Source organism: Pristis pectinata, chromosome 25, assembly GCF_009764475.1.
Source record: "Pristis pectinata isolate sPriPec2 chromosome 25, sPriPec2.1.pri, whole genome shotgun sequence".
NCBI lineage: Eukaryota > Metazoa > Chordata > Chondrichthyes > Rhinopristiformes > Pristidae > Pristis > Pristis pectinata.
Genome location: NC_067429.1, coordinates 5,594,432 through 5,621,764, shown reverse-complemented (window position 1 = coordinate 5,621,764; position 27,333 = coordinate 5,594,432). Strand labels below are relative to the sequence as shown.

General features: G+C 44.0%; 1 protein-coding gene across 5 annotated transcripts in view; it reads right to left on the bottom strand.

The window, feature by feature from the left end:
• The window catches only part of LOC127582866 (protein AF-10-like), a 194,933-nt gene that overhangs the window by 10,679 nt on the left and 156,921 nt on the right, over positions 1–27,333 (bottom strand). For 4 of the 5 annotated variants that reach the window (XR_007958177.1, XM_052038465.1, XM_052038466.1 and 1 more), the window contains 6 exons: positions 26,892–27,009; positions 17,836–17,908; positions 15,563–15,693; positions 12,952–13,140; positions 9,704–9,792; positions 7,008–7,399 (listed from right to left, as the gene is read on the bottom strand). Coding sequence is in view for 4 of the 5 variants with exons in the window: in XM_052038465.1 (XP_051894425.1) it covers positions 7,008–7,399; positions 9,704–9,792; positions 12,952–13,140; positions 15,563–15,693; positions 17,836–17,908; positions 26,892–27,009 (992 nt within the window). In the remaining variant the exon portion in view is untranslated. The remainder of the gene's footprint in view (positions 1–7,007; positions 7,400–9,703; positions 9,793–12,951; positions 13,141–15,562; positions 15,694–17,835; positions 17,909–26,891; positions 27,010–27,333) is intronic. The other variant, XM_052038468.1, reaches the window with a different exon arrangement.

The following is a 27,333-nucleotide window of genomic DNA, read 5'->3' as shown; positions in this document are numbered from 1 at the left end:
GGAATTCTGAGGGAATGAGGGCACACAGAGAGAAGTTCACTAAGTATCGGTCTTGGCCCAGTGGAGGTGCCCCGGTCTCTGAGTCGCAAGCTTGTATGATCAAATAATTCAGGGCGCCATTCCAATGCAGCACTGAGGGAGTGCTACAAAGTTGGAGGTGCCAAGTTTGGTTGAGACATTGAGACAATGGCCACATCTGCCCTCTCAGCCGAATGAGAAAGGATGCTGGTCAATATTATCCCTTTACCAACATCACCACATCATACCACCTGGGCATTCCCATTTATGTCTGTGCAAATTAGTTGGTGTGTTTCTACATAAAACAGTAACTACACTTCAACTGTACTTCAATGGATTTAAAATGCTTAGTAATGTCCTGAGATTGTGAAAACTGCTGCAAAAAGCTGAAAGTCTTTTGTTCAGGTGGTTATTCATTAGGGTTCCTCCATAATTCAATCACCTTCTGCATTATTTTGAACTAAGCAATGTAAATAATGTATCAAAGTATGAATTCAGTGTTTTGAGGAAATTACATTATTTATCAGGTACACTGAAAAAAACTACTTTGGATTAACAGTAGGTCGTGATTCTACAGCTAAACACACTAACTTTTCTTATCCAATAATCTTTCATTTGTAACCATCATTAATGCAGTGAAACATCACAACACCATTACTAAACCCAATTTGACATCAAACCACATAAGGAAATATTAGAGCATGTAGTCTATAAGCTTGGCCAAAGATATTAGTTTTAAGGGGCATCATAAAGGAGGAGAGAGGCTGTAAGGGAGAATGTTAAGGAGGACATTTCAGAACTAAGATGAATAATTAAGGCCACAATTTCAGTATTGGAGATGTCCAAGAGACCAGAATTTGAGAAGCACAGAGATTTCTGAGGACTGGAGTGTGTTACAGACCTCCTGGTTCACACAAGTGTTGTGTTTCTTTTAAAGATGCATATCGGATCCATCGTAAACCCTCACAGAATGAAGGCATTTGGCAATGAAAAGGAAAGACCTTCATAACTGGTGGGAGGAAAGTTAGTCAAAGCCCAGAGTCCCAATACGATATGAAGTGGGGAAGAAACAAATCAAACAAATATTGCATTGCAGCTTGAAACTAGAAGAGGGGGAGAGTCAGAGACCCAAAATGCGAACTACGCAGATTGAAGTTTCTGCAGAGGTTTTGAGTCAACAGATCAGCATGCCCATCAGCTGCCATTAGAGGGAGCTCCTGTTGCAATATAGCTCATTGTGAGCATCTGGTGGTGGACAGCCCGTACTGCAGCACCTTGACAAGCACCTTCCTTCATTGGCTAATGAGGTGCAACATGGACACATCATGTGCAAGAGACTTTCAATCTCTGCACTCGAAGGCGGTGGTTTGGAAGCAAGAAATCTTGTGGGTAGGTCCGTTGATACTCCGGTGTTGTCCTCGGGAAATATGCACAGTCAGAGGCACCATCTTTCGGATGACATGTTAAAAAGCTTGGGTGAAGACAGAAGGTCCCAAGGCAACGCTGATGGAGCAAGTGAGGTTTTCCCAGTGTCCGGAATTATTTATCCCTGAAGCAATCTGGTGAATCATCACTGAAGCAGGAAGTGCCATTTAGCCCCCCTGCTTGCTTCACCGTTCAATAAAATCATGGCTATTCATTTACCTTAGCACCACTATTCTTAACTAACCCCACATCCTCTCTTTCCCTTGTTATCTAAAAATTCTTACCCCTGTCCTGAAATATACTCAGTCACTGAGTATTCCATTGATTCAACGTACTTTCCCTTTTTGAGCACATAATCCAAGATGATTTTTGACTGATATAAAACGGTCGAACTTCAACATTATACTGAGGTCTTGCTTATCTGTCCTGGATAACTAATCATCCCAGTGAAGCCATCAGATTGACTTGGCCAATGTTGGAAAACCTTTGGATTAATTGCCCATTTATCTTAATGTTTGTAGGGCTGCTGTTGTAGATTTGTCCCTTGCAATTCAATAGGGGTACCTTGTTCCAGGGAGTCCCAAGATATCCAAGTCAAAAGAATAGTAAAGAAAGAAGTAAACCCTGTGTCTGCTCTGCCATGTTTCTAGATTCCTTATTATCCCAAAACCTATCCATCTCTGTTATGAATAAACTCAGTGACTGACTTTCCATCCTATTAGTTAATGAATTTCTTTTCATCTCTACCCTAAATGGCCAATCACATTTTAATTCCTGGTTAGCGTAACGCTATTACAGCGCCAGCGACCCAGGTTCAATTCCGGCCACTGTCTGTAAGGAGTTTGTACGTTCTCCCCGTGTCTGCGTGGGTTTCCTCCCGGTGCTCCGGTTTCCTCCCACCTTCCAAAGACGTATGGGTTAGGAAGTCGTGGGCATGCTATGTTGGCGCCGGAAGCGTGGCGACACCTGCGGGCTGCCCCAGAACACTCTACGCAAAAAGGCGCATTTCACTGTGTGTTTTGATGTACATGTGACTAATAAAGATCTTATCTTATCTTTCCTCTCTCCACCCCTCCCACTCCTCTACAACTTAAAACATGTTTGCGTTCCAACCAGTTTGGATAGAAAGTCCAAGGCTGAAACTTTAACTCTGTTTCTCCTGCTACTAATGCTGCCTTTGTTGCTGAGTATTTCACACATTATTTTTGATTACTCAACACCAACATACTATTTGCCTTCCAAATTGTTCGTTGTACTTGGATGTTAGCCTTCAGTAATTGGTGTACAAGGACACCCAGGTCCCTCTGGACACCAACAGTCTTCAGTCTCACAGCATTTATAAATAAATAAATGGCTTTTCTATTTTCCCTTCTAGACTGGATGACCTGGCATTTTTCCACATTATATTCCACCTGCCACATCCTCACATATTTACTCAATCATCCACTCAAACTAATAAGCAGAGGGGACAGATTTCAGGTAACAGGCAGAAGAACCAGAGGGCTGTACAGTGACACAGATAGTAAAGCTGCTGTCTCACAGGTCTAGCGACTCCAGATCAATCCTGACTTCTGGTGCTGTCTGTGCGGAGTTTGCACGTCCTCCCTGTGACTGCATGGGTTTCTGCTGGGTGCTCCAGTTTTCTCCAGCATCGCAAAAATTTGCAGGTCAGTAGGTTAATTGACCAATGTAAATTCTCCCTAGTATGGTGTGGGTTGTAGAGTTGAAATGTAGGAAGAAGTGGTCACAGGGAAAATCTTTGGGGGAATTGGATTGCTCTGTGAGCCAGAATAGAGTCAATGGGCCAAGTGGCCTCCTCCGTGGTAAAGAAATATGGAACTTGAGGAACACATTGTTTATTCAGCCAGCTGTACTGATCTAATATGTGCTAACCGGTGGTGGAAGCAGATTCAATAATAAATTACAGAAAGGAACTGGGTAAACACATTCAGGAGAAAAAAAATTTTACAGAGCTAAGGGAAACAGTGGGGAGCAGGACTAATTGGATAGCGCAAGCCATATCGGGCACAGTGGGCAAAGTGGACCTCCTCCTGTGCAGTCAGGTTCTCTGAGGTGCTATTTTGTTTATTACAAAACAAGACCTGGCAGCCTGCTTCACACGAGAAGAAGCAACATCTAAATCTCTCTCCATATTCCCAGACAATTTCACAGATTGCCAGTCAACTCAGAGGTCCGGCTCCTCTTGTTCCTGCACTCTGGTTAAAAAGCACGTGTGTTCTAATTTAATTCAGAGCATATAGATCCTCATTTGCATAACTCACCACCATGCTGTTTGCCATGGGGCAGCAATTACTCACTGCTGATAGAAATTCAAATTAAAGCACCCAGAGCGAACATCAAACTCAAGAAAGACAGATATATTAAACATTGATTATTCTAGATGAATCATCAGGTTAGTTTGCTGATTAAAAATAAGGTACCATCTTTCTGAATATCCAAGCTTTTCTTGTAATCCTTCTCATTAAATTAAAATAGAATTATACTTGTACATTGGAGATTCAATCAATTCACGCTCCCCAATTTTATATTCCTTCATAAATATGAGTGTATCTGAAACTCATATCCTGACTCACAAGTCACACTCACCCATCAGCTATTGCTCGCTGATGTACACAGGCTCCTAGCCCAGCAACAACTTGATTTCAACATCTGTATTTACGTCCCTTTGTGACCTTGCCCCTCTTGATCTCTTTCTCAGTGTCTAGAAACTCTTAGAGAGCGCTCATTCTGGCCTCCTGAGTATCTTTTCTGGTCTTCATACCTTTCGGCGTCTCAGCTCTGAGCTGTGCTCTGCTCACCTCCTTTTCTCCAAGATGCTCTTTAAAACCCACCTCCATGACCAAGCAACTGCCACCTTCCTCACATCTCTTTCGTTGGCTCAATGTCAATTGTGTCTGATGATGCCACTGTGAAGTGCTGTGTGATGTTTAACTGGTTTAGTGGTGCGATATAAGTTCACGGTGTTGTTGTATGCAAGGAAGAGCAATGCACCACAGGCAATAAGCATTAATTTATACTCATTAACCATCCCATGCACAGCTCAAGCACAGAAGGACAATGTTGGCAGAAGCCATGCACACCAGTCTCCAAACTGGCCATGCAGGAGATGAAGGTGAATGGCCATGAGAAGGAAGGAGATGAACTAAAACACAAGGCAGTGTCAAATAAGTAGGGTGTGGTGTTCCTGTCCATTGTGGGCATTATTTTATTCCTTATTCTCCTGGTGAGTAATAGCAATGTAAACCACTGGAATATCCAAAAAACCCACCTAGCCCAATCATGTTCTTTAGGAAAGGAGATCTGCTGTTTCTTCCTTGTTCAGACCATGTGTGACTCCAGACCAGCTAGTGCCATTGATGTTGGGTAAGGGATTCAATAGCACAGTGGATATGTGATTGGATTGTCATTCAGAGGCTTGGATCATGATCCAGAGCCATAACTTCAAATCCTATCATGGCAGTCAGGGAAAATTTAAATTTAAACAATTAAATCATTTGGGAATAACTCTGGTATCTCTAATAGTGACCTGCTAGTAATGGAATGACTGGATTATCATTAAAAAAAAGCAATTCACTAATAGAAGAATTTAATGTTCTTCAGAGAAGGAAATTTGCCATCCTTACATAGCCTGGCCTAAATATGACTTCAGAACCACCAATGTAGTTGATTCTTTGCAGTTCAGAGATAATTAGGAATGGAAAATAAACACTGGCCTTGTCAGTGCCGTCACGTTCTGTGAACGAATTTATAGAAGATGTAGATGACACTTAACTACCCTCTGAGACAGTTTAGAAAGCCACTAATTTCAAGGGAAATTTGGGTTTATTTATAAATTCTGGACTTGACAGCAGATTTTACATTGATTAGAATCTGCTTGACTAAATATCTAGGATTCTCCTGGAGTTTCTAGTGTTGTGGATAACAACAGAGACTAAGAGATCACAACCTCCCTTCCCATTGTTCTAGTCTCTCCTTCAATGACTTTGAGAACACATTGTACTCTGATGACCAAGTGCTGTGTAGTAGGTACATGCATGCCTTTGCTTTTATGCTTACTAATCTCCCTGATGCTGGAGGCACATGATGAAAGTACCAGGGATACATCTAATCAGGGTTGGGAACTCAATGATCTACCACTGTTGGCCATTTTAATGCTAGACTTCTCCCATTACCGTGAGATTTACTGCTTATGGTGTAATTTAAGGGAAACACTGGCATTTTTGCCTTACCAACAAATTCAGGAGCCTCAAATATCTCATTACCCTATGGGTCTTACACCAAACTGGTCCACTGTTCCCGTCGGTGCCATCGCTTTCAGTACTTGCCCAGCTGGACTGCTCTGGACTATAACAACGTGTGAAGCTACTGTAAATGGCAGGCAAGCCAAACCTCCAAGGGCAAGTGACTAGAGTTCCCAGCAGACTGACGAGTATCCAGTATCAGTGCTCATATGTTTCACTCCCTGGCTGTAGGGAGACCAATTATATTGTCTTACTGGTGTAGGCGACAAGATCAGTGAATCCAGTAAGGGTCAGGAATTGAAGCTGTAACCTGCCAGAATCTCTACAGTTCAGTGCCCATCTGACTCATGCCATGTGGCCAACAGTTATCCTTCAATCATCATTACAAACTGATTAACTTGGTCATTCTCCCATTGTAGCCAAAACACCAAGATTCCATTAACAGCAATGAGAGAATGCCCAAAGTAATCTGTACTGCTGCTGTGTCCTCTACACTTCAAATGACTTGGGGGTGTCCTGAAGTAGTCATTAAACCTTTCTTAATTTTTACTGTCTGCCATTGTTTGGTAGGTAGTGGGCTCACCTCTGAGTCAGAATGCCAATGGTTCAAGTCCTACCCCAATAACTCAAGCACAAAAGTCTGGGCCAGCACTGTCATTCACTAGTTGTGGGAGTGCTGCACTATCCTGACACTCATTGTGCTGGGGGAACTCAGAAGGTCGAGCAGCATCTGGTGGGGGGGTGGAGGGGGGGGGGTAGGAATTACTGAGGACCCTCACCACCCGGGACATGACCTCTTCTTGTTACTACCATCAGGGAGGAGATACAGGAGCCTGAAGACCCACACTCAGCAATTCAGGTACAGCTTCTTCCCCTCCGCCATCAGATTTCTGAACGGTCCACGAACCCATGAACATTACCCCATTATTCCTTTTTGTTCTGCACTATTTGTTTACTTTTGTAATTTATAGTAATTTTCTGCCTTTGCACTGTGCTGCTGCCGCAAAACAACAAGTTTCACGTCATCTAAGTCTGTGATAATAAATATGAATCTGAAGTACTTCAATGGCTGTAAAGCATTTTAGGACTCCTGAAAGGGAAGTACAAGCACTGTAGAAATGCAAGTTTTACTTTTTTGTTTACACACTCTGTGAAGGAGCTGCCCGAGAAGCATTCATCTGAAACTTCCCAATTCTGTTCACTGAACCAATACATTAGTACTTGATTAGGCAGAAGTGCACATGTTAGGCAGTACTGTTCAAATAAGGCCTGCCTGTCTACTGAAAAATGAGGTAATCTGACCTGTTACAGAGGCTAGTTGATGGTGGAACATTAAGGGGTGCAGACGTATGTGCGAGGGAGTTATGGATTGGTGCCACAGATGTAGACGATTGGCTCACACCATTCAAAGGACCGACAATACCATTGCTGGCCAACTGGGCCCCCAGAGGGCATCCCATCATCCCAGCCATCGTGGGCGTGGTGGAGAAAGTGGTCGTCACTGTGGAAACGCTGCCGCCGCCCAGACTTCCCGCGCAGGTCCTGGCCAACCCGTTGACTGGCTGCGAAATTCCGGCCATTCCTGGGAGCTGGAGGGAGACCGGACTTTGCTGCAGTAGGGGGAGGGCAGGAGGTGGAGTACTCTGAAGGGACGAAGACGAGCTACTCCTACTGTGGCAGCCAGAGCGGAGATCCTACAAAATGGGAGAGAAAGGTCCAATTAAACTCATGTGATCCTTGAATAATAAATAGTAACAACCCATTCATTTAAAAAGTAGCTCATAAAGTCATAGAGTCATACAGCACAGAAACAGGTCCTTCGGCTCAACTGGTCCAAGCCAGCTAGGGTATCCATCTACGCTAGTCTCGTTTGCCAGTGTTTGGCCCATATCGCTCTAAACCTCTCCTATCCTAGTGCCAGTCCAAGTGTCTTTTAAATGTTGTTAATGTACCTGCCTCAACCACTTCCTCTGGCAGCTCGTTCCATATATGGACCACCCTCTGGGTGAAAATGTTGTCTCTCAGGCTCCTATTAAAACTTTCCCCTCTCACTTTAAGCCTATGCCCTCTAGTTCTTGATTCCCCAACCCTGGGAAAAAGACTGACTGCATTCACCCTATCTATGCCCTTCATGATTTTATACACTTTTAAATCATCAGAGTTAATCTTCTCTATTCAAAAATGTGGTTTTTAATCACAGTTGACCCAACACAGGTTTATTAAATTATGGAAGATTTTGATAGGATAAACATTAATGAGATCTTTCCACTAAGAGAATCAAAACTATAAAACTAGAGGTGACACAGCAGATAGTAACAACTTCAAAAAGAGATGAATGAGTGTAAGCCCTTTTAACTAAACTTGATCCCACTGCTGCAAGGAGCTGACATGGATTACATGCACATAATATGGAACTATTCTCCACTCACTGCATCCTGCTGGAGAATTTACCTTGCTCTTGCTTTTATTGGAGAGGTATCACAGGGCAGGAATTAGAGGTTTATGGACCGAATGCAGGAAATTAGGACTAGATGGGTGGACACCATGGTCAGCATGGACTCATTAGGCCAAAGGGCCTTATATCCGTGCTGTATTGCTCTATGACTCCACGACTATGACTTTAGGTTGCTGTAGTTTGTTTCTTTTGCTCTTTATATAGGCTGTTTGTTGAGTAAATTTACTTTGTTTGGTGTACGACACACTGCTCCATTCCTCCATTCCCTCCTCCCCATCTCCAGCTTCATAGGCTGATACAGTACAGTGCAACTTAGAAGATGGTTGCTAGTAGGGAATTCAGTAAAACCTCTCGGCCCAGAGAGTGGAGTGTGCTTGAGGTGAATCAATGGAGATATTAAAGGGGGAGCTAGAAATGGCAGAAAGGAAGAGGCTATTACTAAGGTAAGATGAAGAGAGGATGGTGGGATGAGCACAAACAATGCTATGGGCCAGCTGGTAACAAGACCCCACAAACAGCCATAGTGGATGACTAGATAATCCAGTTGATCAATTCAGTGACGAACGTTAAACTTGGATTATTAGTAGACTTCCTGCTCTTGTTTGAAGAATACAACAGAACCTTTAACATGCGCACAACACACCACCGACTCAGCCTACAAAAAAAGGGCGCTCTTGGCTCATTGTTGGTTTCCTGCCTCTGAATCAGAGGAGAGGGGGTTCAAACCCCCGCTCAGACCACCTCAGAATAAGCTGAATTCAGGGATTTGTTCGAAGGTGGGTGTGAGTGTCATTTCTCTTTGCTGTAAGGGACAATGGAAATCCATGAAACCACCCACCCAAACACAACTAACCATCCTGTTCCCTGGCAGAAAGGGGGTTATGTTTGTAGAAGGTGGGTTTTGGTGACTTGTCAACTGTTAATCAGATTCAAAGCTTCCCATGGTTTTCTGAGGGAAGAAGATGTGAAGTTAGAAAAACAATGAACGTCTTCCAAAATAGTGACAGGTGGGAGCTGAGTTTAACATCTTACCATTGTTTCCCCGGCCAATACTCCCACAGAGTTACAGCAGATGATGAAATATCATCTTACATTTAAGCAGAAACCTTCATCAAAGTCTCTTTAAATGTCTCTTATTAAAAGTCCTAGATTTAATTGAGATTGCAAATATGAACAGGAGAAGGCCATTCGATCTCCAGAGCCTATTCCACTATTCAACCAGATTGTGGCTGATCTGCATCTCCTGACAAACTTGCCTCAGAGGAACTTAAGTTTTGATATTTTCATTAGACCTCTAGTGTATACTGTTTATTCTAGAGTTCCAGCTGTCTGTCCTGCCTGTGTAAAGAATGGCTTACTGACATCACTAGTGAATGGCGTCACAGTAATTTTAAGGTTATGCCCCCTTGTTCTGGGTTCCTGCAGATGATTGGGACACTTATTTACTAAGCCGGGGGCTGTCTACTTAAGTGGTACACTGTAGAAGGTCAAAATCTCATGCTGCAGAAGGCCTCAGATCTTCCCCATACAACGTGTTAAATACCTCTGATGATGCGGAGAGAGAGTTCTCAGTTATGAAGCTGCTCTTCGAAGGAGGACTCTTACTGCTGTTCAGCAGTTCAGAGCTGCAGGCTGCACCCAGGAAAAAGAGGGGAAAATGATCCGATTATTTGGTAGGTTTGTTATTATTGTCACATACCGAGATACAGTGAGAAGCTTTCTTTGCATGCCATCCAGAAAGATCCATAAGTAAATACTGTATATCGAAGTAGCACAAAAGGAAAAAAAAACACGATGCAGAATATAGTGTTACAGTTTCAGTGGAAGTGTAGTGCAGGTAGACAAATAAGGTTCAAGGGCCTTGATGAGGTAGACTAAAAGATCAAGAGTTCATCTTTATCGTACAGGAGGTCTGTTCAAGAATCTTATAACAGCGGGATAGAAGCCTCCCTTGAACCTGGTGGTCTGTGTCCTCAAGCTCCTGGCCAAATTAATTAATGGTCAAATGAAACAGAATGTCACAGTATCTGACATCCTTACAAGCGTAAGACCCCACTGACTGAAACCAAACCTATCTAAGGGAACTAAGATTCGATTTCCATTTGAGACAAAGGCCATACCACATTGATCTGGACATCCCAAAGATCTTCACAGCCAATTAATATATTTTGTAAGGGATATTAGGTAGGAAAGTATAAGCTGTCAATTTAGACACTGCAAGATCCAGCAAATGCAAGTACCATGAACAACCAGGGACTCAGGGTTTGGCAGTGTTGGTTGAAAGGTGTATATGGGAGGGAGGGGAACGGTGAGCAAGAAAGTACCCTGCTCATCTTTCAGTCAGAGGCTCTTTACAGTGGAGCAAGTGGAAGGCTCCACGTTTAATGTCAGGCTTTGATGAAGTGATTGAAAAATAGCCAATATTAGGTAGGACTCCCACTTGTTAACTGGTGTTTTGGGTGCCCCACTGAACATTTCTTTACCCTGAAAATGGAAACTTGTTGTTAAAAACTTAAAGGCGTCATCATTATCCACATGCCTATATAGTTCAATAAAACAAAGCCCAGTTTTACTGCATTGGAAGTTGCCAATTTTGCCGTGGTTTACTGGGTCACATTCTCCAAGACTGACATAATAAATAATAAAATTATTTCACAATTTTACAATGTTCCATATTATCTTTTCAGGATGAATAGAATCCCTAGTGCATAGCAAGCTACTGACTGGATCCACTGAATGCAAATAGCTGTAATTTATGTATAATCCTTGTGAACAAGAGTGCTGGTTGTCTATGGGTGGCATCCTAGCTGGGGCTTCATATACAAGCTTTCTGGCAGGGATTGATGAACAACACCGTAATATCAGGAACACTGGCCTTGAATCAGTGCATTCAATTCTACTGCCCATGGGTTAGCTAAGCTACCAATGTAGTTGGGAGCTGTGCCTGTCTCTTTCAAAGCTCCACAGAAAACAATCTGTGACTCATCAGGAAAGACCAGAGGATGTGTTGCTCAGCTCAACATTATATAAAGGGAGACTGCTGTCCATGGGCAAACTTGGTAGGGGAAGAACACCATTCCTTTACACCCAACTAGTTCCCTGTGTCACCAGCACAGGTGCCAATGCTTTCAAAGGATGTATGGCCTGTTGTTCAACCTAATGGCTAAGTGAATATTTGGTCCCTGCCATATTGATATTTAGAGATGGCACAACCAGTCTCCTTTTCCCTGTGGAGATGCTGGAATCTGGAGCAACAGACAAAAAGCTGGAGGAACCCTTCATTGTCTCAACCAAAAGGTTGACTGTCCATTTCCCTCCACAGATGCTGCCGGACCCACTGAGTTCCTCCAGCTTCTTGTTTGTTGCTCCGTTTCCTTGTGTTTGGTCCAAGGAGAAGACATGGGTCTGTGTGCCAGCCATGTGATGGGCCACACTTCCTGTATTGACCAGTTGGGAAGGATGCCATTGAGACTGATTCTTTCCTTGAACACATGAAGGAATCTCTGGCTTTGATCCAACGTCTCTGGTGATTGACGAAAATTACCCGGACTCCTGGACTTTGAAGTGAACTCCGTCATTGCAGGAAGCTCTCCCACTCACCCCCACCTGGTGCAAGCCCGATCGATGGTCACCTGTCAGCTACTTGTGGTCTCACAGGTCTCAGGGTCAATGAGGTTTCTAGATTTCAAATGAAGGTCAGAAGTGGACTCATTTCGACCATCTGGGGTGGAGAGTGGAAATGGGGAGGAAACTCCCAGGTTAATTTCCTTTACATTAGCCTAAGTTTTTTAATTTCTTGCAGGAGATTACATGATTTTGGAAGATTTATAGATTCATAGAGTAATACAGCATAGAAACAGGCCCTCCTGCCCAACGTCCATGCCAACCAAGATGCCCATCGAAGCTAGTCCCATTTGGCCCATATCCCTCTAAACATCTCCTATCCTACCTGTCCAAATGCCTTTTAAGTGTTGCTATTGTAACTGCCTCAACCACTTCCTCTGGCAGCTCGTTCCATATATGCATCACCCTCTGTGTGAAGAGATCGCCCCTCAGCTCCCTTTCAAATCTTTCCCCTCTCACCTTAAACATGTGCCCTCTAGTTTTTGATTCCCTTTCCCTATGAAAAAGACTGTGTGCATTCACCCTATCTTTGCCCACCATGATTTTATACACCACTAATAAAGTCACCCCTCAGTCTTCTGCACTCCATAGGATAAAGTCCCTAGCCTGCCCAACCTCTCCCTATAACTCAGGCCCTCGAGTCCTGGCAACATTCTCGTAAATATCTCAAGTACTACTTTCTATAGCCATGCCGCAGCCAATTCCAGAGATCAAAGACTATGGGGAAAAGCTCAAATGCTGTGGGTTTAAAGAGGAAATAACAACTGTTACAGGTGTAAGGACAAGGCTAAACACCTTCAACTAAGAGCCTGAGTTAACAGTTAGTTTGGGGACTACCTCGGACAGAACTCCTGGAATGGTGAGAGAGATAATATTAGACTAAAGTTCCCTTTACAGTCATTATATCTGGTTGAAAATGGGATTTATTTTATTCACATACGTGGGTTGGGCTGGAGGGATCTCTCTGTCACCATTTGGAATCCTGGCTATGATGTCATTCTCTACCCAGAGACCCATCAAATGCCAATAAATGCAACAGCCCAAATGATACCTCAGCTAAGAATGATTAAGAGCAGGAATGATTGACTCTTCTTGGGCCCTTCAAGCTCCCTGCCATTCAACCTCCACTCTCCTGAGTTCAGGCTGCCAATGAAGAAGCATCCTTACCGTTCTGGGAGCTGATTAAATGTGCTTGAGAGGACGGGCCATTGGTGGATGTCACACTGGCAAAGGGGACGGAGAGCTGGACATTCAGCAGCTGAAGCCGCTCCTTCTTGGCGGAGAGACTCATGATCTGTTCCTGTAAACGGCGGTTGTCCAACTGCAGCAGGTGCAATGACTTCAGCATGTCCACGACTGGCAGGGTCAAAGAGATCAAGTTAGCAAGAAACTGCAGAGAGTTGTGGACACAGCCCAGTGCATCACGGACACCAGCCTCCCCTTCTTGGACTCTGTCCTTATCTCTTGCTGTCTTGGTGTAGCAGCCAGCATAATCAAAGACCCCACCCACCCGGGACATTCTCTCTTCTCCCCTCTCCATCAGGTAGAAGATACAGGAGTCTGAGGGCACATACCACCAGACTTAAGGACAGCTTCTACCCCACTGTGATAAGACTATTGAACGGTTCCCTTATACAATGAGATGGACTCTGACCGCACGATCTACCTTGCTGTGACCTTGCACCTTATTGCACTGCACTTTCTCTGTAGCTGTGACACTTTACTCTGTGCTGTTATTGTTTTTACCTGTACTACCTCAATGCACTCTGTACTAACTCAATGTAACTGCACTGTGTAATGAATTGACCCGTACGATCAGTATGCAAGACAAATTTTTCACTGTACCTCGGTACAAGTGACAATAATAAATCAATACCAATTTCTCCCTTCAAGCACTGCGTAATCACAGCTAATCCAATCAAGGAGCAAGGTCCCAAACACACTTTCCAGGAGAACTTAAATTTAGCAAACAACACTCAGTGTTCAGAATGTGTTCTCTTCTACTTTGAGGATACAAAACATCGATTGGTAACTGCTTTGGTGAACAACTCTGTTCATTTTGAAAGCATGACTTCCAGTCGTCTGTCACTTTAATTCTCCAAAAAAATGCAGATGCTGGAAATCTGAGATAAAAACAGAAGCTGGAAATACTCAGCAGGTCAAGGCTACATCTGTGGGGAGGTTAACATTTTGAACTGAAGACCTCCATTGGAATGGGCGAACAAGAAAACAAGTTAGTCTTGAGTTGCAGAGGGTGGGAGGAGGGTAGGTAGGACAAGGAGAGTATCTCTGATAGGTCACGATTACCCAGGTGATCCCAATGTTTACAAAGCCATCTGGTTAATAGATTAATGAGGCCAGCCAGAGAGACAGAAAGCAAACAAAGGGACAGGTTAAAGCTCTGAAATTCGTGGCAGAGCTGTTGTTGAAACTCAAAACCATAAGGAGCGGTGGATGTGGTTGGCATGGACATGGTTGGCAGAAGGGCCTGTTTCTGTGCTGTACAAATCTAGGATTCTGTGAGATTGGTGGATATAGCCAGCAGATCAGTCAGCGTCTATGGAGAGGGAACAACTGAGCTGGTAATACAGATGGATAACCTTACAGCAGATCTGACCAATTCAGACACAAAGAGGAAAAGCAAGTACCTGAAATTGTTCATTCACTGAAAGGAATCAGTCTCAAAATCAGTTCAGTCTCAAAGGCCGCAATAGGCCCAGGCAGAAGATAAGTTCTACAAACTTACCTGGGTTTAGCTGCAACAGTACAGGTGGCTACAGAGCGACAGGTGAGAGTGAGAGTGGGATGGAGAATTAAAGGTGATTGGCAACTAAAAGCGGACTGAATGGAGAAATTCTGCAAAGCAATCACCTAATCTGTGTTTGGTTTCTCCAACATACAGGACACCACATCACGAGTAACGAATGAGAATGATACAGCACAGCAGGTGGCCATTTTGTCCACCACGTCTATACTGGCTCTCTAAATTTGTCCTACTCTCCTGCTCTTCCCCGTAGCCCTGAAGATGTTTCTTTGGCTCCTTATATGGGCATGAGGAGAGATTGACTAACAAGGCCTGTATTGTCTAGAGCTTGGAATGAGAGGTAATTTCATTGAGACTTACAAAATTCTTACAGGGCTCAATGGGGTGGATGCAGGGAGATGCTTCCTCGGTTTAGGAGTCCACAATGAGGGGAAATGTCTTCACTCAAAGGGTGGAGAATCTTTGTAATTACTCTACCCCAGAGGGCTATGGAGCCTAGGTCGTTGAGTTCATTCACAAGTCATCAGTAGATTTTAGGAGATTCAAGGAATCAAAGGATATGGGATTAGTGCAGGAAAATGAGCAGATGTTCAACCACAATCTTGATAAATGGTGGAGTGGGCTCGAAGGCATTCCTGCTTCTACTTCCTATGTTCTTGTCGGTCAAGTACTTCACAATTCCCCTTTGGAAGTTATTGTCAAATCTTCTTCCACCAATGCAGTCCAGATCATACCCAGTCACCAAATAAAAAAAAATTCTCCCAGCGTCCATTCTGGTTCCTTTGTTAATCACCTTAAACCTATGTCCTTTGGTCACTGATCCTTCAGTTACTGGAAACACCCTCTCCTTATTTACCCAATCAAAACTTGCCATTATTTTGAACATTTCTATCAAATCCCTTCAGGTAATGCGCCCAAAAAAATCCCCACCGACCTTCACAGGTGGGGACAGTTTGCAGGTGTATTCATATACAGCAGTCGTATATTCTAAACATGAATACACTCTGTACTTACTGTCAATGCCTCCTTCTCCACTCCAGTGCTTGTCCAGAAGCTCTTCTATGTTGGACGTTGTCTGTGGTACATTCTCCAGCTGACTTGGTATTGTTTGATCGTAGAGTATGGACAAGCCACCAATGGGAGATCTGTAACAAATGGGATGGGGTGAAGAGACCAGGTTGAAACTTAAACTAAAGAGAATGAATATCTCCTTTTAAAGATTTTGTCAACAGGGGAAACCTAATTCCTTGGCAGAGTGGTCAAGGAAAGGTAATAGGAACAAGAGAATGGTGGGAGCCTTAAAAGGGGGTCTGAGGCTGAAACCTCTGAGAATGGGCACTCGACATGTCATAACCACAAGGCCACAGACGAAGCCAGAAAGCAGATTTACACTGAATAGTTTGCTGCTGGCATGAACATAATGGGCTGAATGGCCTTTTTTTTACATCGGGGCAGCACAGTGGCGCAGCTAATAGAACTGTTGCCTCCAGCGACCCAAGTTCGATCCTGACCTCCGGTGCTGTCTGTGTGGAGTTTGCACGTTCTCCCTGTGACTGCTAGGGTTTCTCCCAGGTGCTCCAGTTTGCTTCCGTATCCCAAAGACATGCAGGTTGGTAGGTTGATTTGCTGCTGTAAGCTGTCCCTGGTGTGTAGGTGAGTAGTGGAATCTGGGGAGAGCTGATGAGAATGTGGGGAGAATAAAATGGGATTAGTGTAAAATTAGTGTAAGTGGATGCCTGGTGCAGACTCAATGGGCTGAAGGGCCTGTTTCTGTGCTGTATAATTGAGTCACTGCCGGAGAGAGATCAGCATTTGTTAGTGAGTGGAACAACAAGGGAAGCCAAAGGAACAGAGGCAAGGATGAGGATTTTTGCAGATCAGGGTGGAGTCAGAAAGCAGATTGGAGGCTTTACTGATGAAGCAGAGGTCCAGGGCCAACCCAGACTACAGTCAGGTTCAGACGTTTGCCAGGGAGAGTACTAGAGTCAGTGGCCAGGGCACAGAGATCGTTATAAAGAACAATGTCCAGTGGCAGGATCTTCATGGTATTTAGACTGGAAAGTTCTGCTAATTCACGACAACATCGTGACAGTGGAGACGTGGCAGTGTGGGAGATCTGGGTGCCATCAATGTAGAGTGGAATGATGTGTTATGACTGTGATCGAGATTTGTAGATGAGAACTATGAAAAGCAGATCTTTTGTGAGGGAAAGGACAGAAAGAAATAGAATTCTAGGTGATTCTCCAAAGAAGGATATTCTCCAGCAAAGAACAAGGAGACAAATGGGCCTAGCTTTGATGGGCATCATGGACGAGTTGGGCTGAAGGGCCTGTTTCCATGCTGCATTACTTTATGACTCTGTGAGACAAATACCTAGTTACTCTCTGCTCTCTTTCGTCAAGTGGCTGGTCAAGTGAGTTGTGCTCATTAGATCACCAGGAGAACTCTCTGTTAGAGATATGTAGACAGAAACAGGCCATTTGGCCCACCATCTCCACTCTGGTCATCAGGTACCTATCTATACCAACTCCATTTTCCAACTCAGAGTGTTCTATGACAAGTTTATCAGATGATTATCTAAATAGTTCCTAAATGTTGTGAGAGTAGCTGCCTCCAACACCCCCTGAGGTTTCAAAGGGCAGCATGGGTTCTTAATGTGGAAAGACCTATGTCTGTACGCTAGGGAACAACTAGAGCTTTCAAAGACTAGATCAATAGATTTCTGGAGATTCAAGTAATGACTGAGGAATTGATCAGCCCTGATCTGATGGAATAGTAAAACATAGAACATTACAGCACAGTACAGGCCCTTCGGCCCACAATGTTGTGCCGACATTTTATCCTGCTCTAAGATCTATCTAACCCTCCCCCACATAGGCCCCCATTTCTCTATCATTCATGTGTCTAAGAGTCTCTTAAATGTCCCTAATGTATCTGCCCCCACAACCTCTGCCGGCAGTGCGTTCCACACACCCACCACTCTCCGTGTGAGAAACTTTCCCCTTATACCTTCCTCCAATCACCTTAAAATGATGTCCCTTCGTGTTAGCCATTGTCGCCCTGGGAAAAAGGCTCTGACTGTCCACTTGATCTATGCCTCTTATCATCTTGTCCACCTCTATCAAGTCACCTCTCATCCTCCTTCTCTCCAAAGAGAAAAACCCTGGCTCACTCAACCTATCCTCATAAGCAGGGTAGAGAATGGCCTCAGGTGGTCCTAATTGATGCCCCATGGCTATAACAGACAAACCACAGCAACGTAAAATAGAAAGTAACGTAGCATTTACGTTGGAGAAAGACTTCCTCTGGAAGAACTGCCTCTGCAGATAAAACTGCAATCGTTGTCATCGAGATCCGGCTCTGGAAAACAAACAAGAGAGAGAATTAAAATCAGATCCTTAGGTTGTGTATATTCTGGATACATGTTGACTTGCTTGTAACCTCCTCAGCTCTACCAGCCTCTGAAAACTCTTGAGTTCCTCCAACCCTGACCCCTTATGTCTCTCCATTTCCCTGCACCCACCTTCAGATGGCTCAGACATAAAACAGCACAGAAGGGAGCCAATCAGCCCATCGGGTCAATACTGTTTCTTTGTAGAGTATCTGTTCTGGTCCCATCGCTTTGCTCTTTTCCCATCGCCCCTTCAAATTAATTTTCCTCAAGTTCCTGTCCAATTCTCTTTTGACAGCCCTAACCAACTGGTTCTACCATCATTACATGTGAATTGAAAATCATTATCACTTTTTTTTTAATATCACAGTCCCTGCCCCCCGTAACAATCAGGGGGAGTTAATGAGTATATGTTACAGGGAAATAAGTGGAGAATGGGATTGACTCGATGGGCTGAAAGGCCTCCCTTTTATGTCATTAGGAAAAATGAAAAGAAACATAAAATCATTTGCTCTTCCCTAAATTGTGTCGTCTCCTCCTTCAGCTAGTGGAGAAAGCTTCTCTCCAATTATGCAATCTGAATCAAAGGGAGGACATCCAGCTGAATTGTTTTCCTCTTTTTTGCCTGGAATTTCTGTGGAATCTGGATAACCCATGATGCCTGCAGCCAATGGTACTTCTGAAAGGGTGAAAGGGTTCCAACGAAGGGTCTCCAACCTGAAATGTTAGTTCTGTTTCTCTTACTGCAGATGCAGCCTGACCTGCTGACTGTTTCTAGCATTTTCGTGTTTTTACTTCTGAAAGTAAAGTGGCCAAATTGCACTCAGCGAGCTCCTACGATGACCAGGGATTGATTTCAGTGACATTGGTTGAGGGATAAACATCGATCAGGATACTGTGGAGAACTGTGGAGAAGGGGCCTTTCATGATCATCTGAGTGAGCGGAATGAACCTTGATTTAAAGGTTTCTCTGAGGGACAGAACCATGAACAACACCACACTGGAGCCCTCATCAAAGTTACATTCTCTCATATTTTCTTGTGCCATTGGAGACCATTTGGCATTGGGCCAATGCCAGCTCTTGCAGTAGTCCCACCAATCCCATTCCCCCTCTTATTTCCCTGTAACCTGTTCTCTATCACCATGCCCACCAATTTCATTACACGAGGGCACTTTACAGCGGCCAATAAACCTATCAACCTGCACGTCTTTGGGATGTGGGAGGAAAGTGGAGCATCCGAGTTGGTCATGGAGAAAATGTGCAAACTTCACAGTGGAGTTCAGGACTGAAGCTGGGTCAATGGAGCTGTGAAACAGTGGCACTAACTACTGCACCACTGTGATGCTTGGTTGAAATAAATTAACTCAATGCCAGCCCTGGTGCAGCCTGACTCAACGGTGTCAACTGCAATGAACATGAAAAATACAGTGGCATGCAAAAGTTTGGGCACCCCTGGCCAAAATTTCTGTTACTGTGAATAGCTAAGCGAGTAAAAGATGACCTGATTTCCAAAAGGCATAATGTTAAAGATGACACGTTTCTTTAATATTTTAAGTAAGATTACTTTTTTATTTCCATCTTTGCAGTTTCAAATAACAAGAAAGGAAAAGGGCCCGAAGCAAAAGTTTGGGCACCCTGCATGGTCAGTACTTAGTAACACCCCCTTTGGCAAGTATCACAGCTTGTAAATACTTTCTGTAGCCAGCTAAGAGTCTTCAATTCTTATTTGGGGGATTTTCGCCCATTCTTCCTTGCAAAAGGCTTCTAGTTCTGTGAGATTCTTGGGCCATCTTGCATGCACTGCTCTTTTGAGGTCTATCCACAGATTTTCGATGATGTTTAGGTCGTGGGACTGTGAGGGCCATGGAAAAACCTTCAGCTTGTGCCTCTTGAGGTAGTCCATTGTGGATTTTGAGATGTGTTTAGTATCGTTATCCTGTTGTAGAAGCCAACCTCTTTTCATCTTCAGCTTTTTTACAGACGGTGTAATATTCGCTTCCAGAATTTGCTGGTATTTAATTGAATTCATTCTTCACTCTAACCAGTGAAATGTTCCCCGTGCCGCTGGCTGCAACACAAGCCCAAGCATGATTGATCCACCCCCGTGCTTAACATTTGGAGGGGTGTTCTTTTCATGAAATTCTGCCCCCTTTTTTCATCAAACATACCCTTGCTCATTCCGGTCAGAAAGTTCTATTTTAACTTCATCAGTCCACAGGACTTGTTTCCAAAATGCATCAGGCTTGTTTAGATGTTCCTTTGCAAACTTCTGATGCTGAATTTTGTGGTGAGGACGCAGGAAAGGTTTCCTTCTGATGTCTCTTCCATGAAGGTCACATTTGTGCAGGTGTTGCTGCACAGTAGAACAGTGCACCACCACTCTAGAGTCTGCTAAATCTTCCTGAACATCTTTTGCAGTCAAACGGGGGTTTTGATTTGCCTTTCTAGCAATCCTACGAGCAGTTCTCTCGGAAAGTTTTCTTGGTCTTCCAGACCTCAACTTGACCTCCACCGTTCCTGTTAACTGCCATTTCTTAATTATATTACAAACTGAGGAAACAGCTACCTGAAAACGCTTTGCTATCTTCTTATAGCCTTCTCCTGCTTTGTGGGCATCATTTATTTTAATTTTCAGAGTGTTAGGCAGGTGTTTAGAGGAGCCCATGGCTGCTAATTGTTGGGACAAGGTTTGAGGAGTGAGAGTAATTATAAAGCTTTGAAATTTGCATCACCTGGCCTTTCCTAGTGATGACTGTGAACAATGAAGGTCTGAGACCTTGGTAAAAGTTATCTGAGAGCTCAAATCTCTTGGGTTGCCCAAACTTTTGCATGGTGCTCCTTTCCTTTTTTCACTCGAAAATTGTACAAAACAAAAATAATACACTAATCTTGCTTAAAATGTTGAAAAGAATGTTTCATCTTTAACTTTCTGACTTTTGGAGATCAGTTCATCTTCTACTCACTTAACTATTCACAGTAACAGAAATTTTGACCAGGGGTGCCCAAAATTTTGCGTGCCACTGTAATGGTTAATGTAGAGCCTGCTGCAGAGCAGAATGTTGGGCTAAGAAATTAATTACATAGGATATGTGTCACAGAAACAGGCCATTTGGCCCAACCAGTCCTTGCTGGCATTTATGCTCCACTCGGTCCTCTTCCTGACATTCCTCACCTAAATCTATCAATGTAACAACAATCTTGAACAACAACTTGTATTTATGTAGTGACTTAATGCTGGTAAAATAATCTCAAGGTATTTCACAGGAATATCAATCTGATACCAAGACACAGATTAAGGAGCATTTTAAAGCAAGAAAGAGGGGTGAAGAGGTGGAGAGATTTAGGGAAGGAACTGCAGAGTGCTCAAGGACACTGGAGGCAGGACTGCCAATGGGGGAGTGGTGAATGTAGAGGAACATGCAAGAGACCAGGATCGGAGAAGCTCAGAGCACTGCAATGTTGGGGCAAGTTACAACTCTTCTGAGTTTTATTCTGACCCTCGGATAAATTATAGACTTATTCCCAAACAAGCAAGATGCCGGAGTTTTTAGTAGTGAATAAACATTGTATCACAAAGCAAAGCTGATGGCAAAAAGCACAACGGCCACCCAATTCCAAAACAACATCCTGTTTTAAACAGTCCTCCTGACCCGTGTGAGAGAGTACAGAAAGAATTTAATAAATAAAATTCTGCAACTGGGTAAACAATGGTGAGTGATGTTGCTACTTTCTCTGTACAAATCACAGAAGTGAAGACATAACAGAATGATTTTTTTGTGCACTTTGTGGGGAGCGCTGACAGATTGCTCAGCTAGCCTAGGTGCCCCTGGAATGTGTTTGATCTCTGCTACATTACAATCGATTATTTATCTTCCCCTCTGATTGCTTTCCACCATGGCTGCTGTTTGCTTTCCCTGGCCATTGCAATAATCTCTAATCAGTCACTACCACTCCCTAAACTCTCACTCAATGGGTTTCTACTCCCCCACTTACAGCCTCCTGCCTTTATACTTTATGCATGGAATCGTAGATCACCACAACACGGAAACAGGCCCTTTGGCCCAACTGGTCCATGTTGACCAAGATGCCCATCTAAACTAGTCCCATTTGCCCGTGTTTGACCATTTCCCTCCAAACCTTTCCTATGTACTGTCCAAGTGTCTTTTAAATGTTGTTTTATGCAACATTTAAAAATGCAGCTTTCTCTTTAGCTCGAGTGGCTTGACTTACTGACTTTCACCTCCACCTTCCCAGTTATGGACTCAAGTCAGCCTTTTGAGGCTAGGCAAAAATTCTTTCATTGGTGAAAAATAATTAATCTTAATTCTAAGATCCAATGCCAAATGTCTATTTTTCTGGGACAGAGCCAGATTTCTCACAACTTGCCTAATGGTCATCTTCATCTTCTGACAAAACTTTTCACAGAACCTTAGGAAGTACTAAGGAAATATATTTCACTGAAGGAGGCCATCATCATTAAGGACCCTCACCACCCGGGACGTGCCCTCTTCATGTTACTACCATCAGGGAGGAGGTACAGGAGCCTGAAGACCCACACTCAATGTTTCAGGAACAGCTTCTTCCCCTCCGCCATCAGATTTCTGAACGGTCCATGAACACAGGAACACTACCTCGTTATTCCTCTTTTGCACTATTTATTTATTTTTATAACTTACAGTAATATTTGTGTCTTTATGTCTTGCACTGTACTGCTGCCGCAAAACAACAAATTTCACGACACATGTCGGTGATAATAAACCTGATTCTCATTCTGATCCTACCCATCTCATCCATGTTGACCAAAAATGGAGCTGGCTGGATTGTTCCTTTCTCCCAGCTCTGACTGGGTAGAAGAGATCGGGGTCGACACCAGGGAGAGTTGTGTCCAGAACTAATTATAAGGGAGTTGAAATTACAGTTAGTTAAAAATTAAAAGCCTTGCAAGACTGTTAGAGTACAAAAGCTGCAGCAGTTCATGGTACTTTATTATAGTTCATAACATTTCTTACTATATATTATTATTTTGTTTAAGTATTTTGTAGTTTCTCATAATATTCTGTCGTATTATTTTGTTGTATTACCAAGTTTAAAGGAGATCCGCGTTGTTTTGGTCTATGAGTCCTGGGTAACATTACCCCTGCTGGATAGGTTCAGGCATAAACATAGATAACAGGTCCATCTACAGAATGGACCCCGGTAGGGAAATATGGACTCTCACATGGAGAAGTACTTGGGGAAGAAGTTACCACTGAAAGAGGAATAGGCTTGTGTCGTGGCTGTGTCTGATCCTGAACTGGCAGGAAACTCCTACTCAGTTGTGCTGCTCCATAACCCTTATCGCCTCTGGGTGGGTTCAGGATGTAGAGCAGACAAAGGAGGAAAACCTACAAGCCTCAAAGGTTACTGTTCTCACAAGTCCAATGTGGTGAGTGCTAATATCTCCATCACTCTTCTAGTCAGTGAATTCCACAGCTTCACCCACCCTCTAACCCTCTGCCAATTATCAAGATATTAAGATATTTATTTATTGGTCACATGTACATCAAACCACACAGTGAAATGCGTCTTTTTGTGTTGCTGAGTATGTGCTGGGGGCAGCCCGCAAGTGTCGCCATTCTTCCGGTGCCTGACATGGGAAATAGATCCTTCTTACTTACCCTGTCTAGCCTTTCATTCTGCCTCATTTACCCTTTGTTCCAAAGAATACACCCCAACATCGTCTCTCCAGCCCATATCCCCATAAATTTCTGGTGCAGTCTGTCTGGCATTTTCCTTCCTATCACAACTCAAACCCATAGCTTGATATTATCCTGATTCACCAGTCATCCCTTCTAACCCTTGCCACATTAGTACATCTAGATCTTCCAGAAGCATTGCACACAGGTAGTCTTCACTGAAACCAGACCAAACTACAGTGAGCTAGTCAGACCCAAGTACATTGATCTAATTTAGCAGTTTTTATAAAATCAAACGTTTTCTCCTGGTCCCAGTCAGAACCTTGACTTTTTAAAGTACACCTGACACATAGGAGAGGCAGATGAAGCAAAGAGGTACATAATGAAAACTAAGACACAACAGCATCACCAGTGGCAGGAGGACGTAATTACAGTGTGACGTTTACATACATTGCTCCCATTCTAAATTTTATAATGTGAACAGCTGACTAGAAGTATTTGCTGACGCTTTTATATGTGACTTGTCGCTAATCAATTTCCGTGACGTCACACACAGAGTCAGACTATTGTTCAGGTGTAGCAGGGTTGGAGAAAGAGGGATAATCACAAGACATGAAATGCGCAAATAAGTCCCTGTTTTTATTTCATATAGTTTAAATCTCTTTGATATTCAGTATAAATTGCTCTTTTATAAACATAAATTAAATGAGGGGGAAGAGCACAGGAGTGGTAGAGTGCAGGTGAGCAGACAGCAGGAGAGCTGGAGAGTGGCAAGGGAAGGATAGAGGGTGGCAGGGGAGGTGGAGAGAGGGGGGTATATGGAGAGCTGGGAGGCGTGGGCAGGGGGAGAGGCCCTGTGGGCATAAAGTGGGGGGAAATTGAGGGGAGAGGCAGTGAGAAAGATGAGAGCATGGAATCGAAGGGTGTGGATGGTTGGAGCCAGGGAAAGGGGGAGGGAGTGGAAAAGTTGAGGTTGCAATACACAAGTTAACAAACAGTAGGGAGGCGACACAGTGGGAACAGCTAGTAGGGCTGCTGCCTCACAGCTCCAGTGCTCCCCAATCTAACCCTAACTTAGTAAAGGTGTCAAGAGTGACGGGAGAAGGCAGGAGAATGGGTTGAGAGGGAAAAATAAACCAGCCATGGTCGAATGGCCAGAGCAGACTCGCGGGCCAAATGGCCTAATGCTGCTCCTATGTCTCTATGGTCTAACCTCGGAGTGCTGGTCTGTGTGGAATTTGGCACATTCTCCTAGTGAGTTTCCTCCCATATCCCAAAGTCGTGCAGGTAGGTTAATTGGCCACTGTAATTGCCCTTGTGGTGTAGGTCAGTGATTGAAACTGCGGGGAGATCATGGGAATGTTGGATGAAAAATAATGGGGTTAGTGAAGGATTGCGTAGATGGTGCAGACTTGGTGACAGGAGGACCTGCCTCCATGTTGTATCACTCTATGTTGATTATCACAAGCATAGCAAGTTCCAAAGCAGGAATATGAACTTATTTTGTATTTCTTAACCACTGAAATGTGCAGAATGTTTGTATGTTTCTAAAACTGTGTGCACATCTCCAATTCCTGAGGCGAATAGATCAGGGTGTTCAGATTTAGTAAAAACCAAAAAACTACAGATGGTGGAAATCTGAAATATAAACAGAAAATGTTGAAACATTCAGCAGGTCAGGCAGCATCTGGGGAAAGAGAAACAGGTTTAACATTTCAGATCTGAGACCCTTTGTCAGAACCGAGCGAGATTTACAAAACTCTAGTTAGGCCACACTTACACTACTGTGTTCAGTTCTGGTCGCCTCATTATAGGAAGGATGTGGAGGCATTGGAGAGGGTGCAGAGGAGATTTACCGGGATGCTGCCTGGATTGGAGAGTATTGAATATGAGGAGAGGCTTAAGGTGCTAGGGCTTTATTCACTGGAAAGGAGGAGGATGAGAGGAGACATGATAGAGATATAAAATATTGAGAGGAATAGATAGAGTAGACAGTCAGCGCCTCCTTCCCAGGGCACCAATGCTCAAGACGAGAGGTCATGGCTTTAAGGTTATGGGTGGGAGGTTCAGGGGAGATGTCAGAGGGAGGTTTTTCACCCAGAGAGTGCACTGCCTGGGGTGGTGGTGGAGGCAGATACATTGAACAGGTTCAAGAGCTTGTTGGATAGGCATATGGAGGAATGTGAGATAGAGGGATATGCAGGAGGAAGGGGTTAGGTAGTGTGAGGGTGGTCTGATGGACGGCACAACATGGTGGGCCGAAGGGCCTGTTTTGTGCTGTATGGTTCTATGGTTCTATGGTTAAAGGTCTTGAACCTGAAGCAATGGCCTCCTCTCCTGCTGCTTTGAGGCCAGGCGCAGGTTGGAGGAGCAACACCTCATATTCCGTCTTGGTAGCCTGCAACCTGACGGCATCAACATCGATTTTTCTAACTTCAGGTAACCCCTCCCCTCTGTTTTCCCTCAGTCCTATGGCCCCCTCCTCCCTTCTCTTTCCTCTCCCCCACCCTCGACCTGCCCCTCTGGTTCCCCACCTCCTTCCCTTTATTCTATGGTCTACCTCTCCTATTGGATTCCTTCTCCTACCTATCACCTCCCAGCTTCTCACATCACTCCCTTTCATCCCCCCTCCTGCACTCACCTACCTACCTTCCCCCTCTCACCTGGACTCACCTCTCACCTGCCAGCCTGTGCTCCTCCCCCTCCCCCAACCTTCTTATTCTGGCTTCTGCCCTCTTCTTTTCCAGTCCTGATGAAGGTCTCGACTCAAAACATCGACTGTTTATTTCCCTCCATAGATGCTGCCTGACCTGCTGAGTTCCTCCAGCATTTTGTGTGTGTAACTCTGTTTTTTTGTCCATAATGCCTTTCCAGCATTTTCTGTTCTTATTACAGACTTGGTGCCTATTCACCAGTGAGGCTTTTCCATAACTCCATGAGCAGAATATTGTCTACCTGCAATGCACTTTCCTGTAGCTGTGACACTTTACTCTGTACTCTGTTGTTTTTTTTAACTGTACTATCTCAATGCACTCTGTACCAACTCAATGTATCTGAACTGTGTAATGAATTGATCTGTATGACTGGTATGCAAGACACTGTACCTCATAACAAGTGACAATAATAAACCAATACCAATACCAACAAACATGATTTACAACCAGAAAGAGCTGCCTGAGCGAATCGAGCCTGCTGCTTGCCACTGTCTGGAGGTAAGATACTTCCAAAGGCTCCTTGGGCCAACATGGAGTTCAGATAAGAGGAGAGGTTACCTACCTGTTTGACCACTTTCCACAGGATTCAAAAGTGAGGAGATGGATGAGCCTGGAGTAATTGGTCCTCCAAACACATTGGAAGGAGTCAGGCTGTATGATGAGCCAGGTAGGGAAAACACCTGCGCAGAAAAAGCAGCACAGTGACAAAGGAGTGACTATGTCAGGTTAACAGCAGCACTAAAACATCTCATCTTGCATCAGGTTTAATCAGAAGCTGCCCCCACACAAGGAAAACAACTCTACAAGTGACAAAGACGTTAATGTGAGTTCCAGGAATGGAGTTGAGACAGGCACAGATTCAAGTGGGGTTTCCGAAGAGGGGACGATGATAGTGGTCCGGGTGTCATCTCCCAGTCGCACAGGCAATACCAAGATTGCAAAGAAAAGCCTGGTTCTTTGTCAGACAGCTAGCAGGGAGAGGGATGGAGTTAACGGTCAGGGAA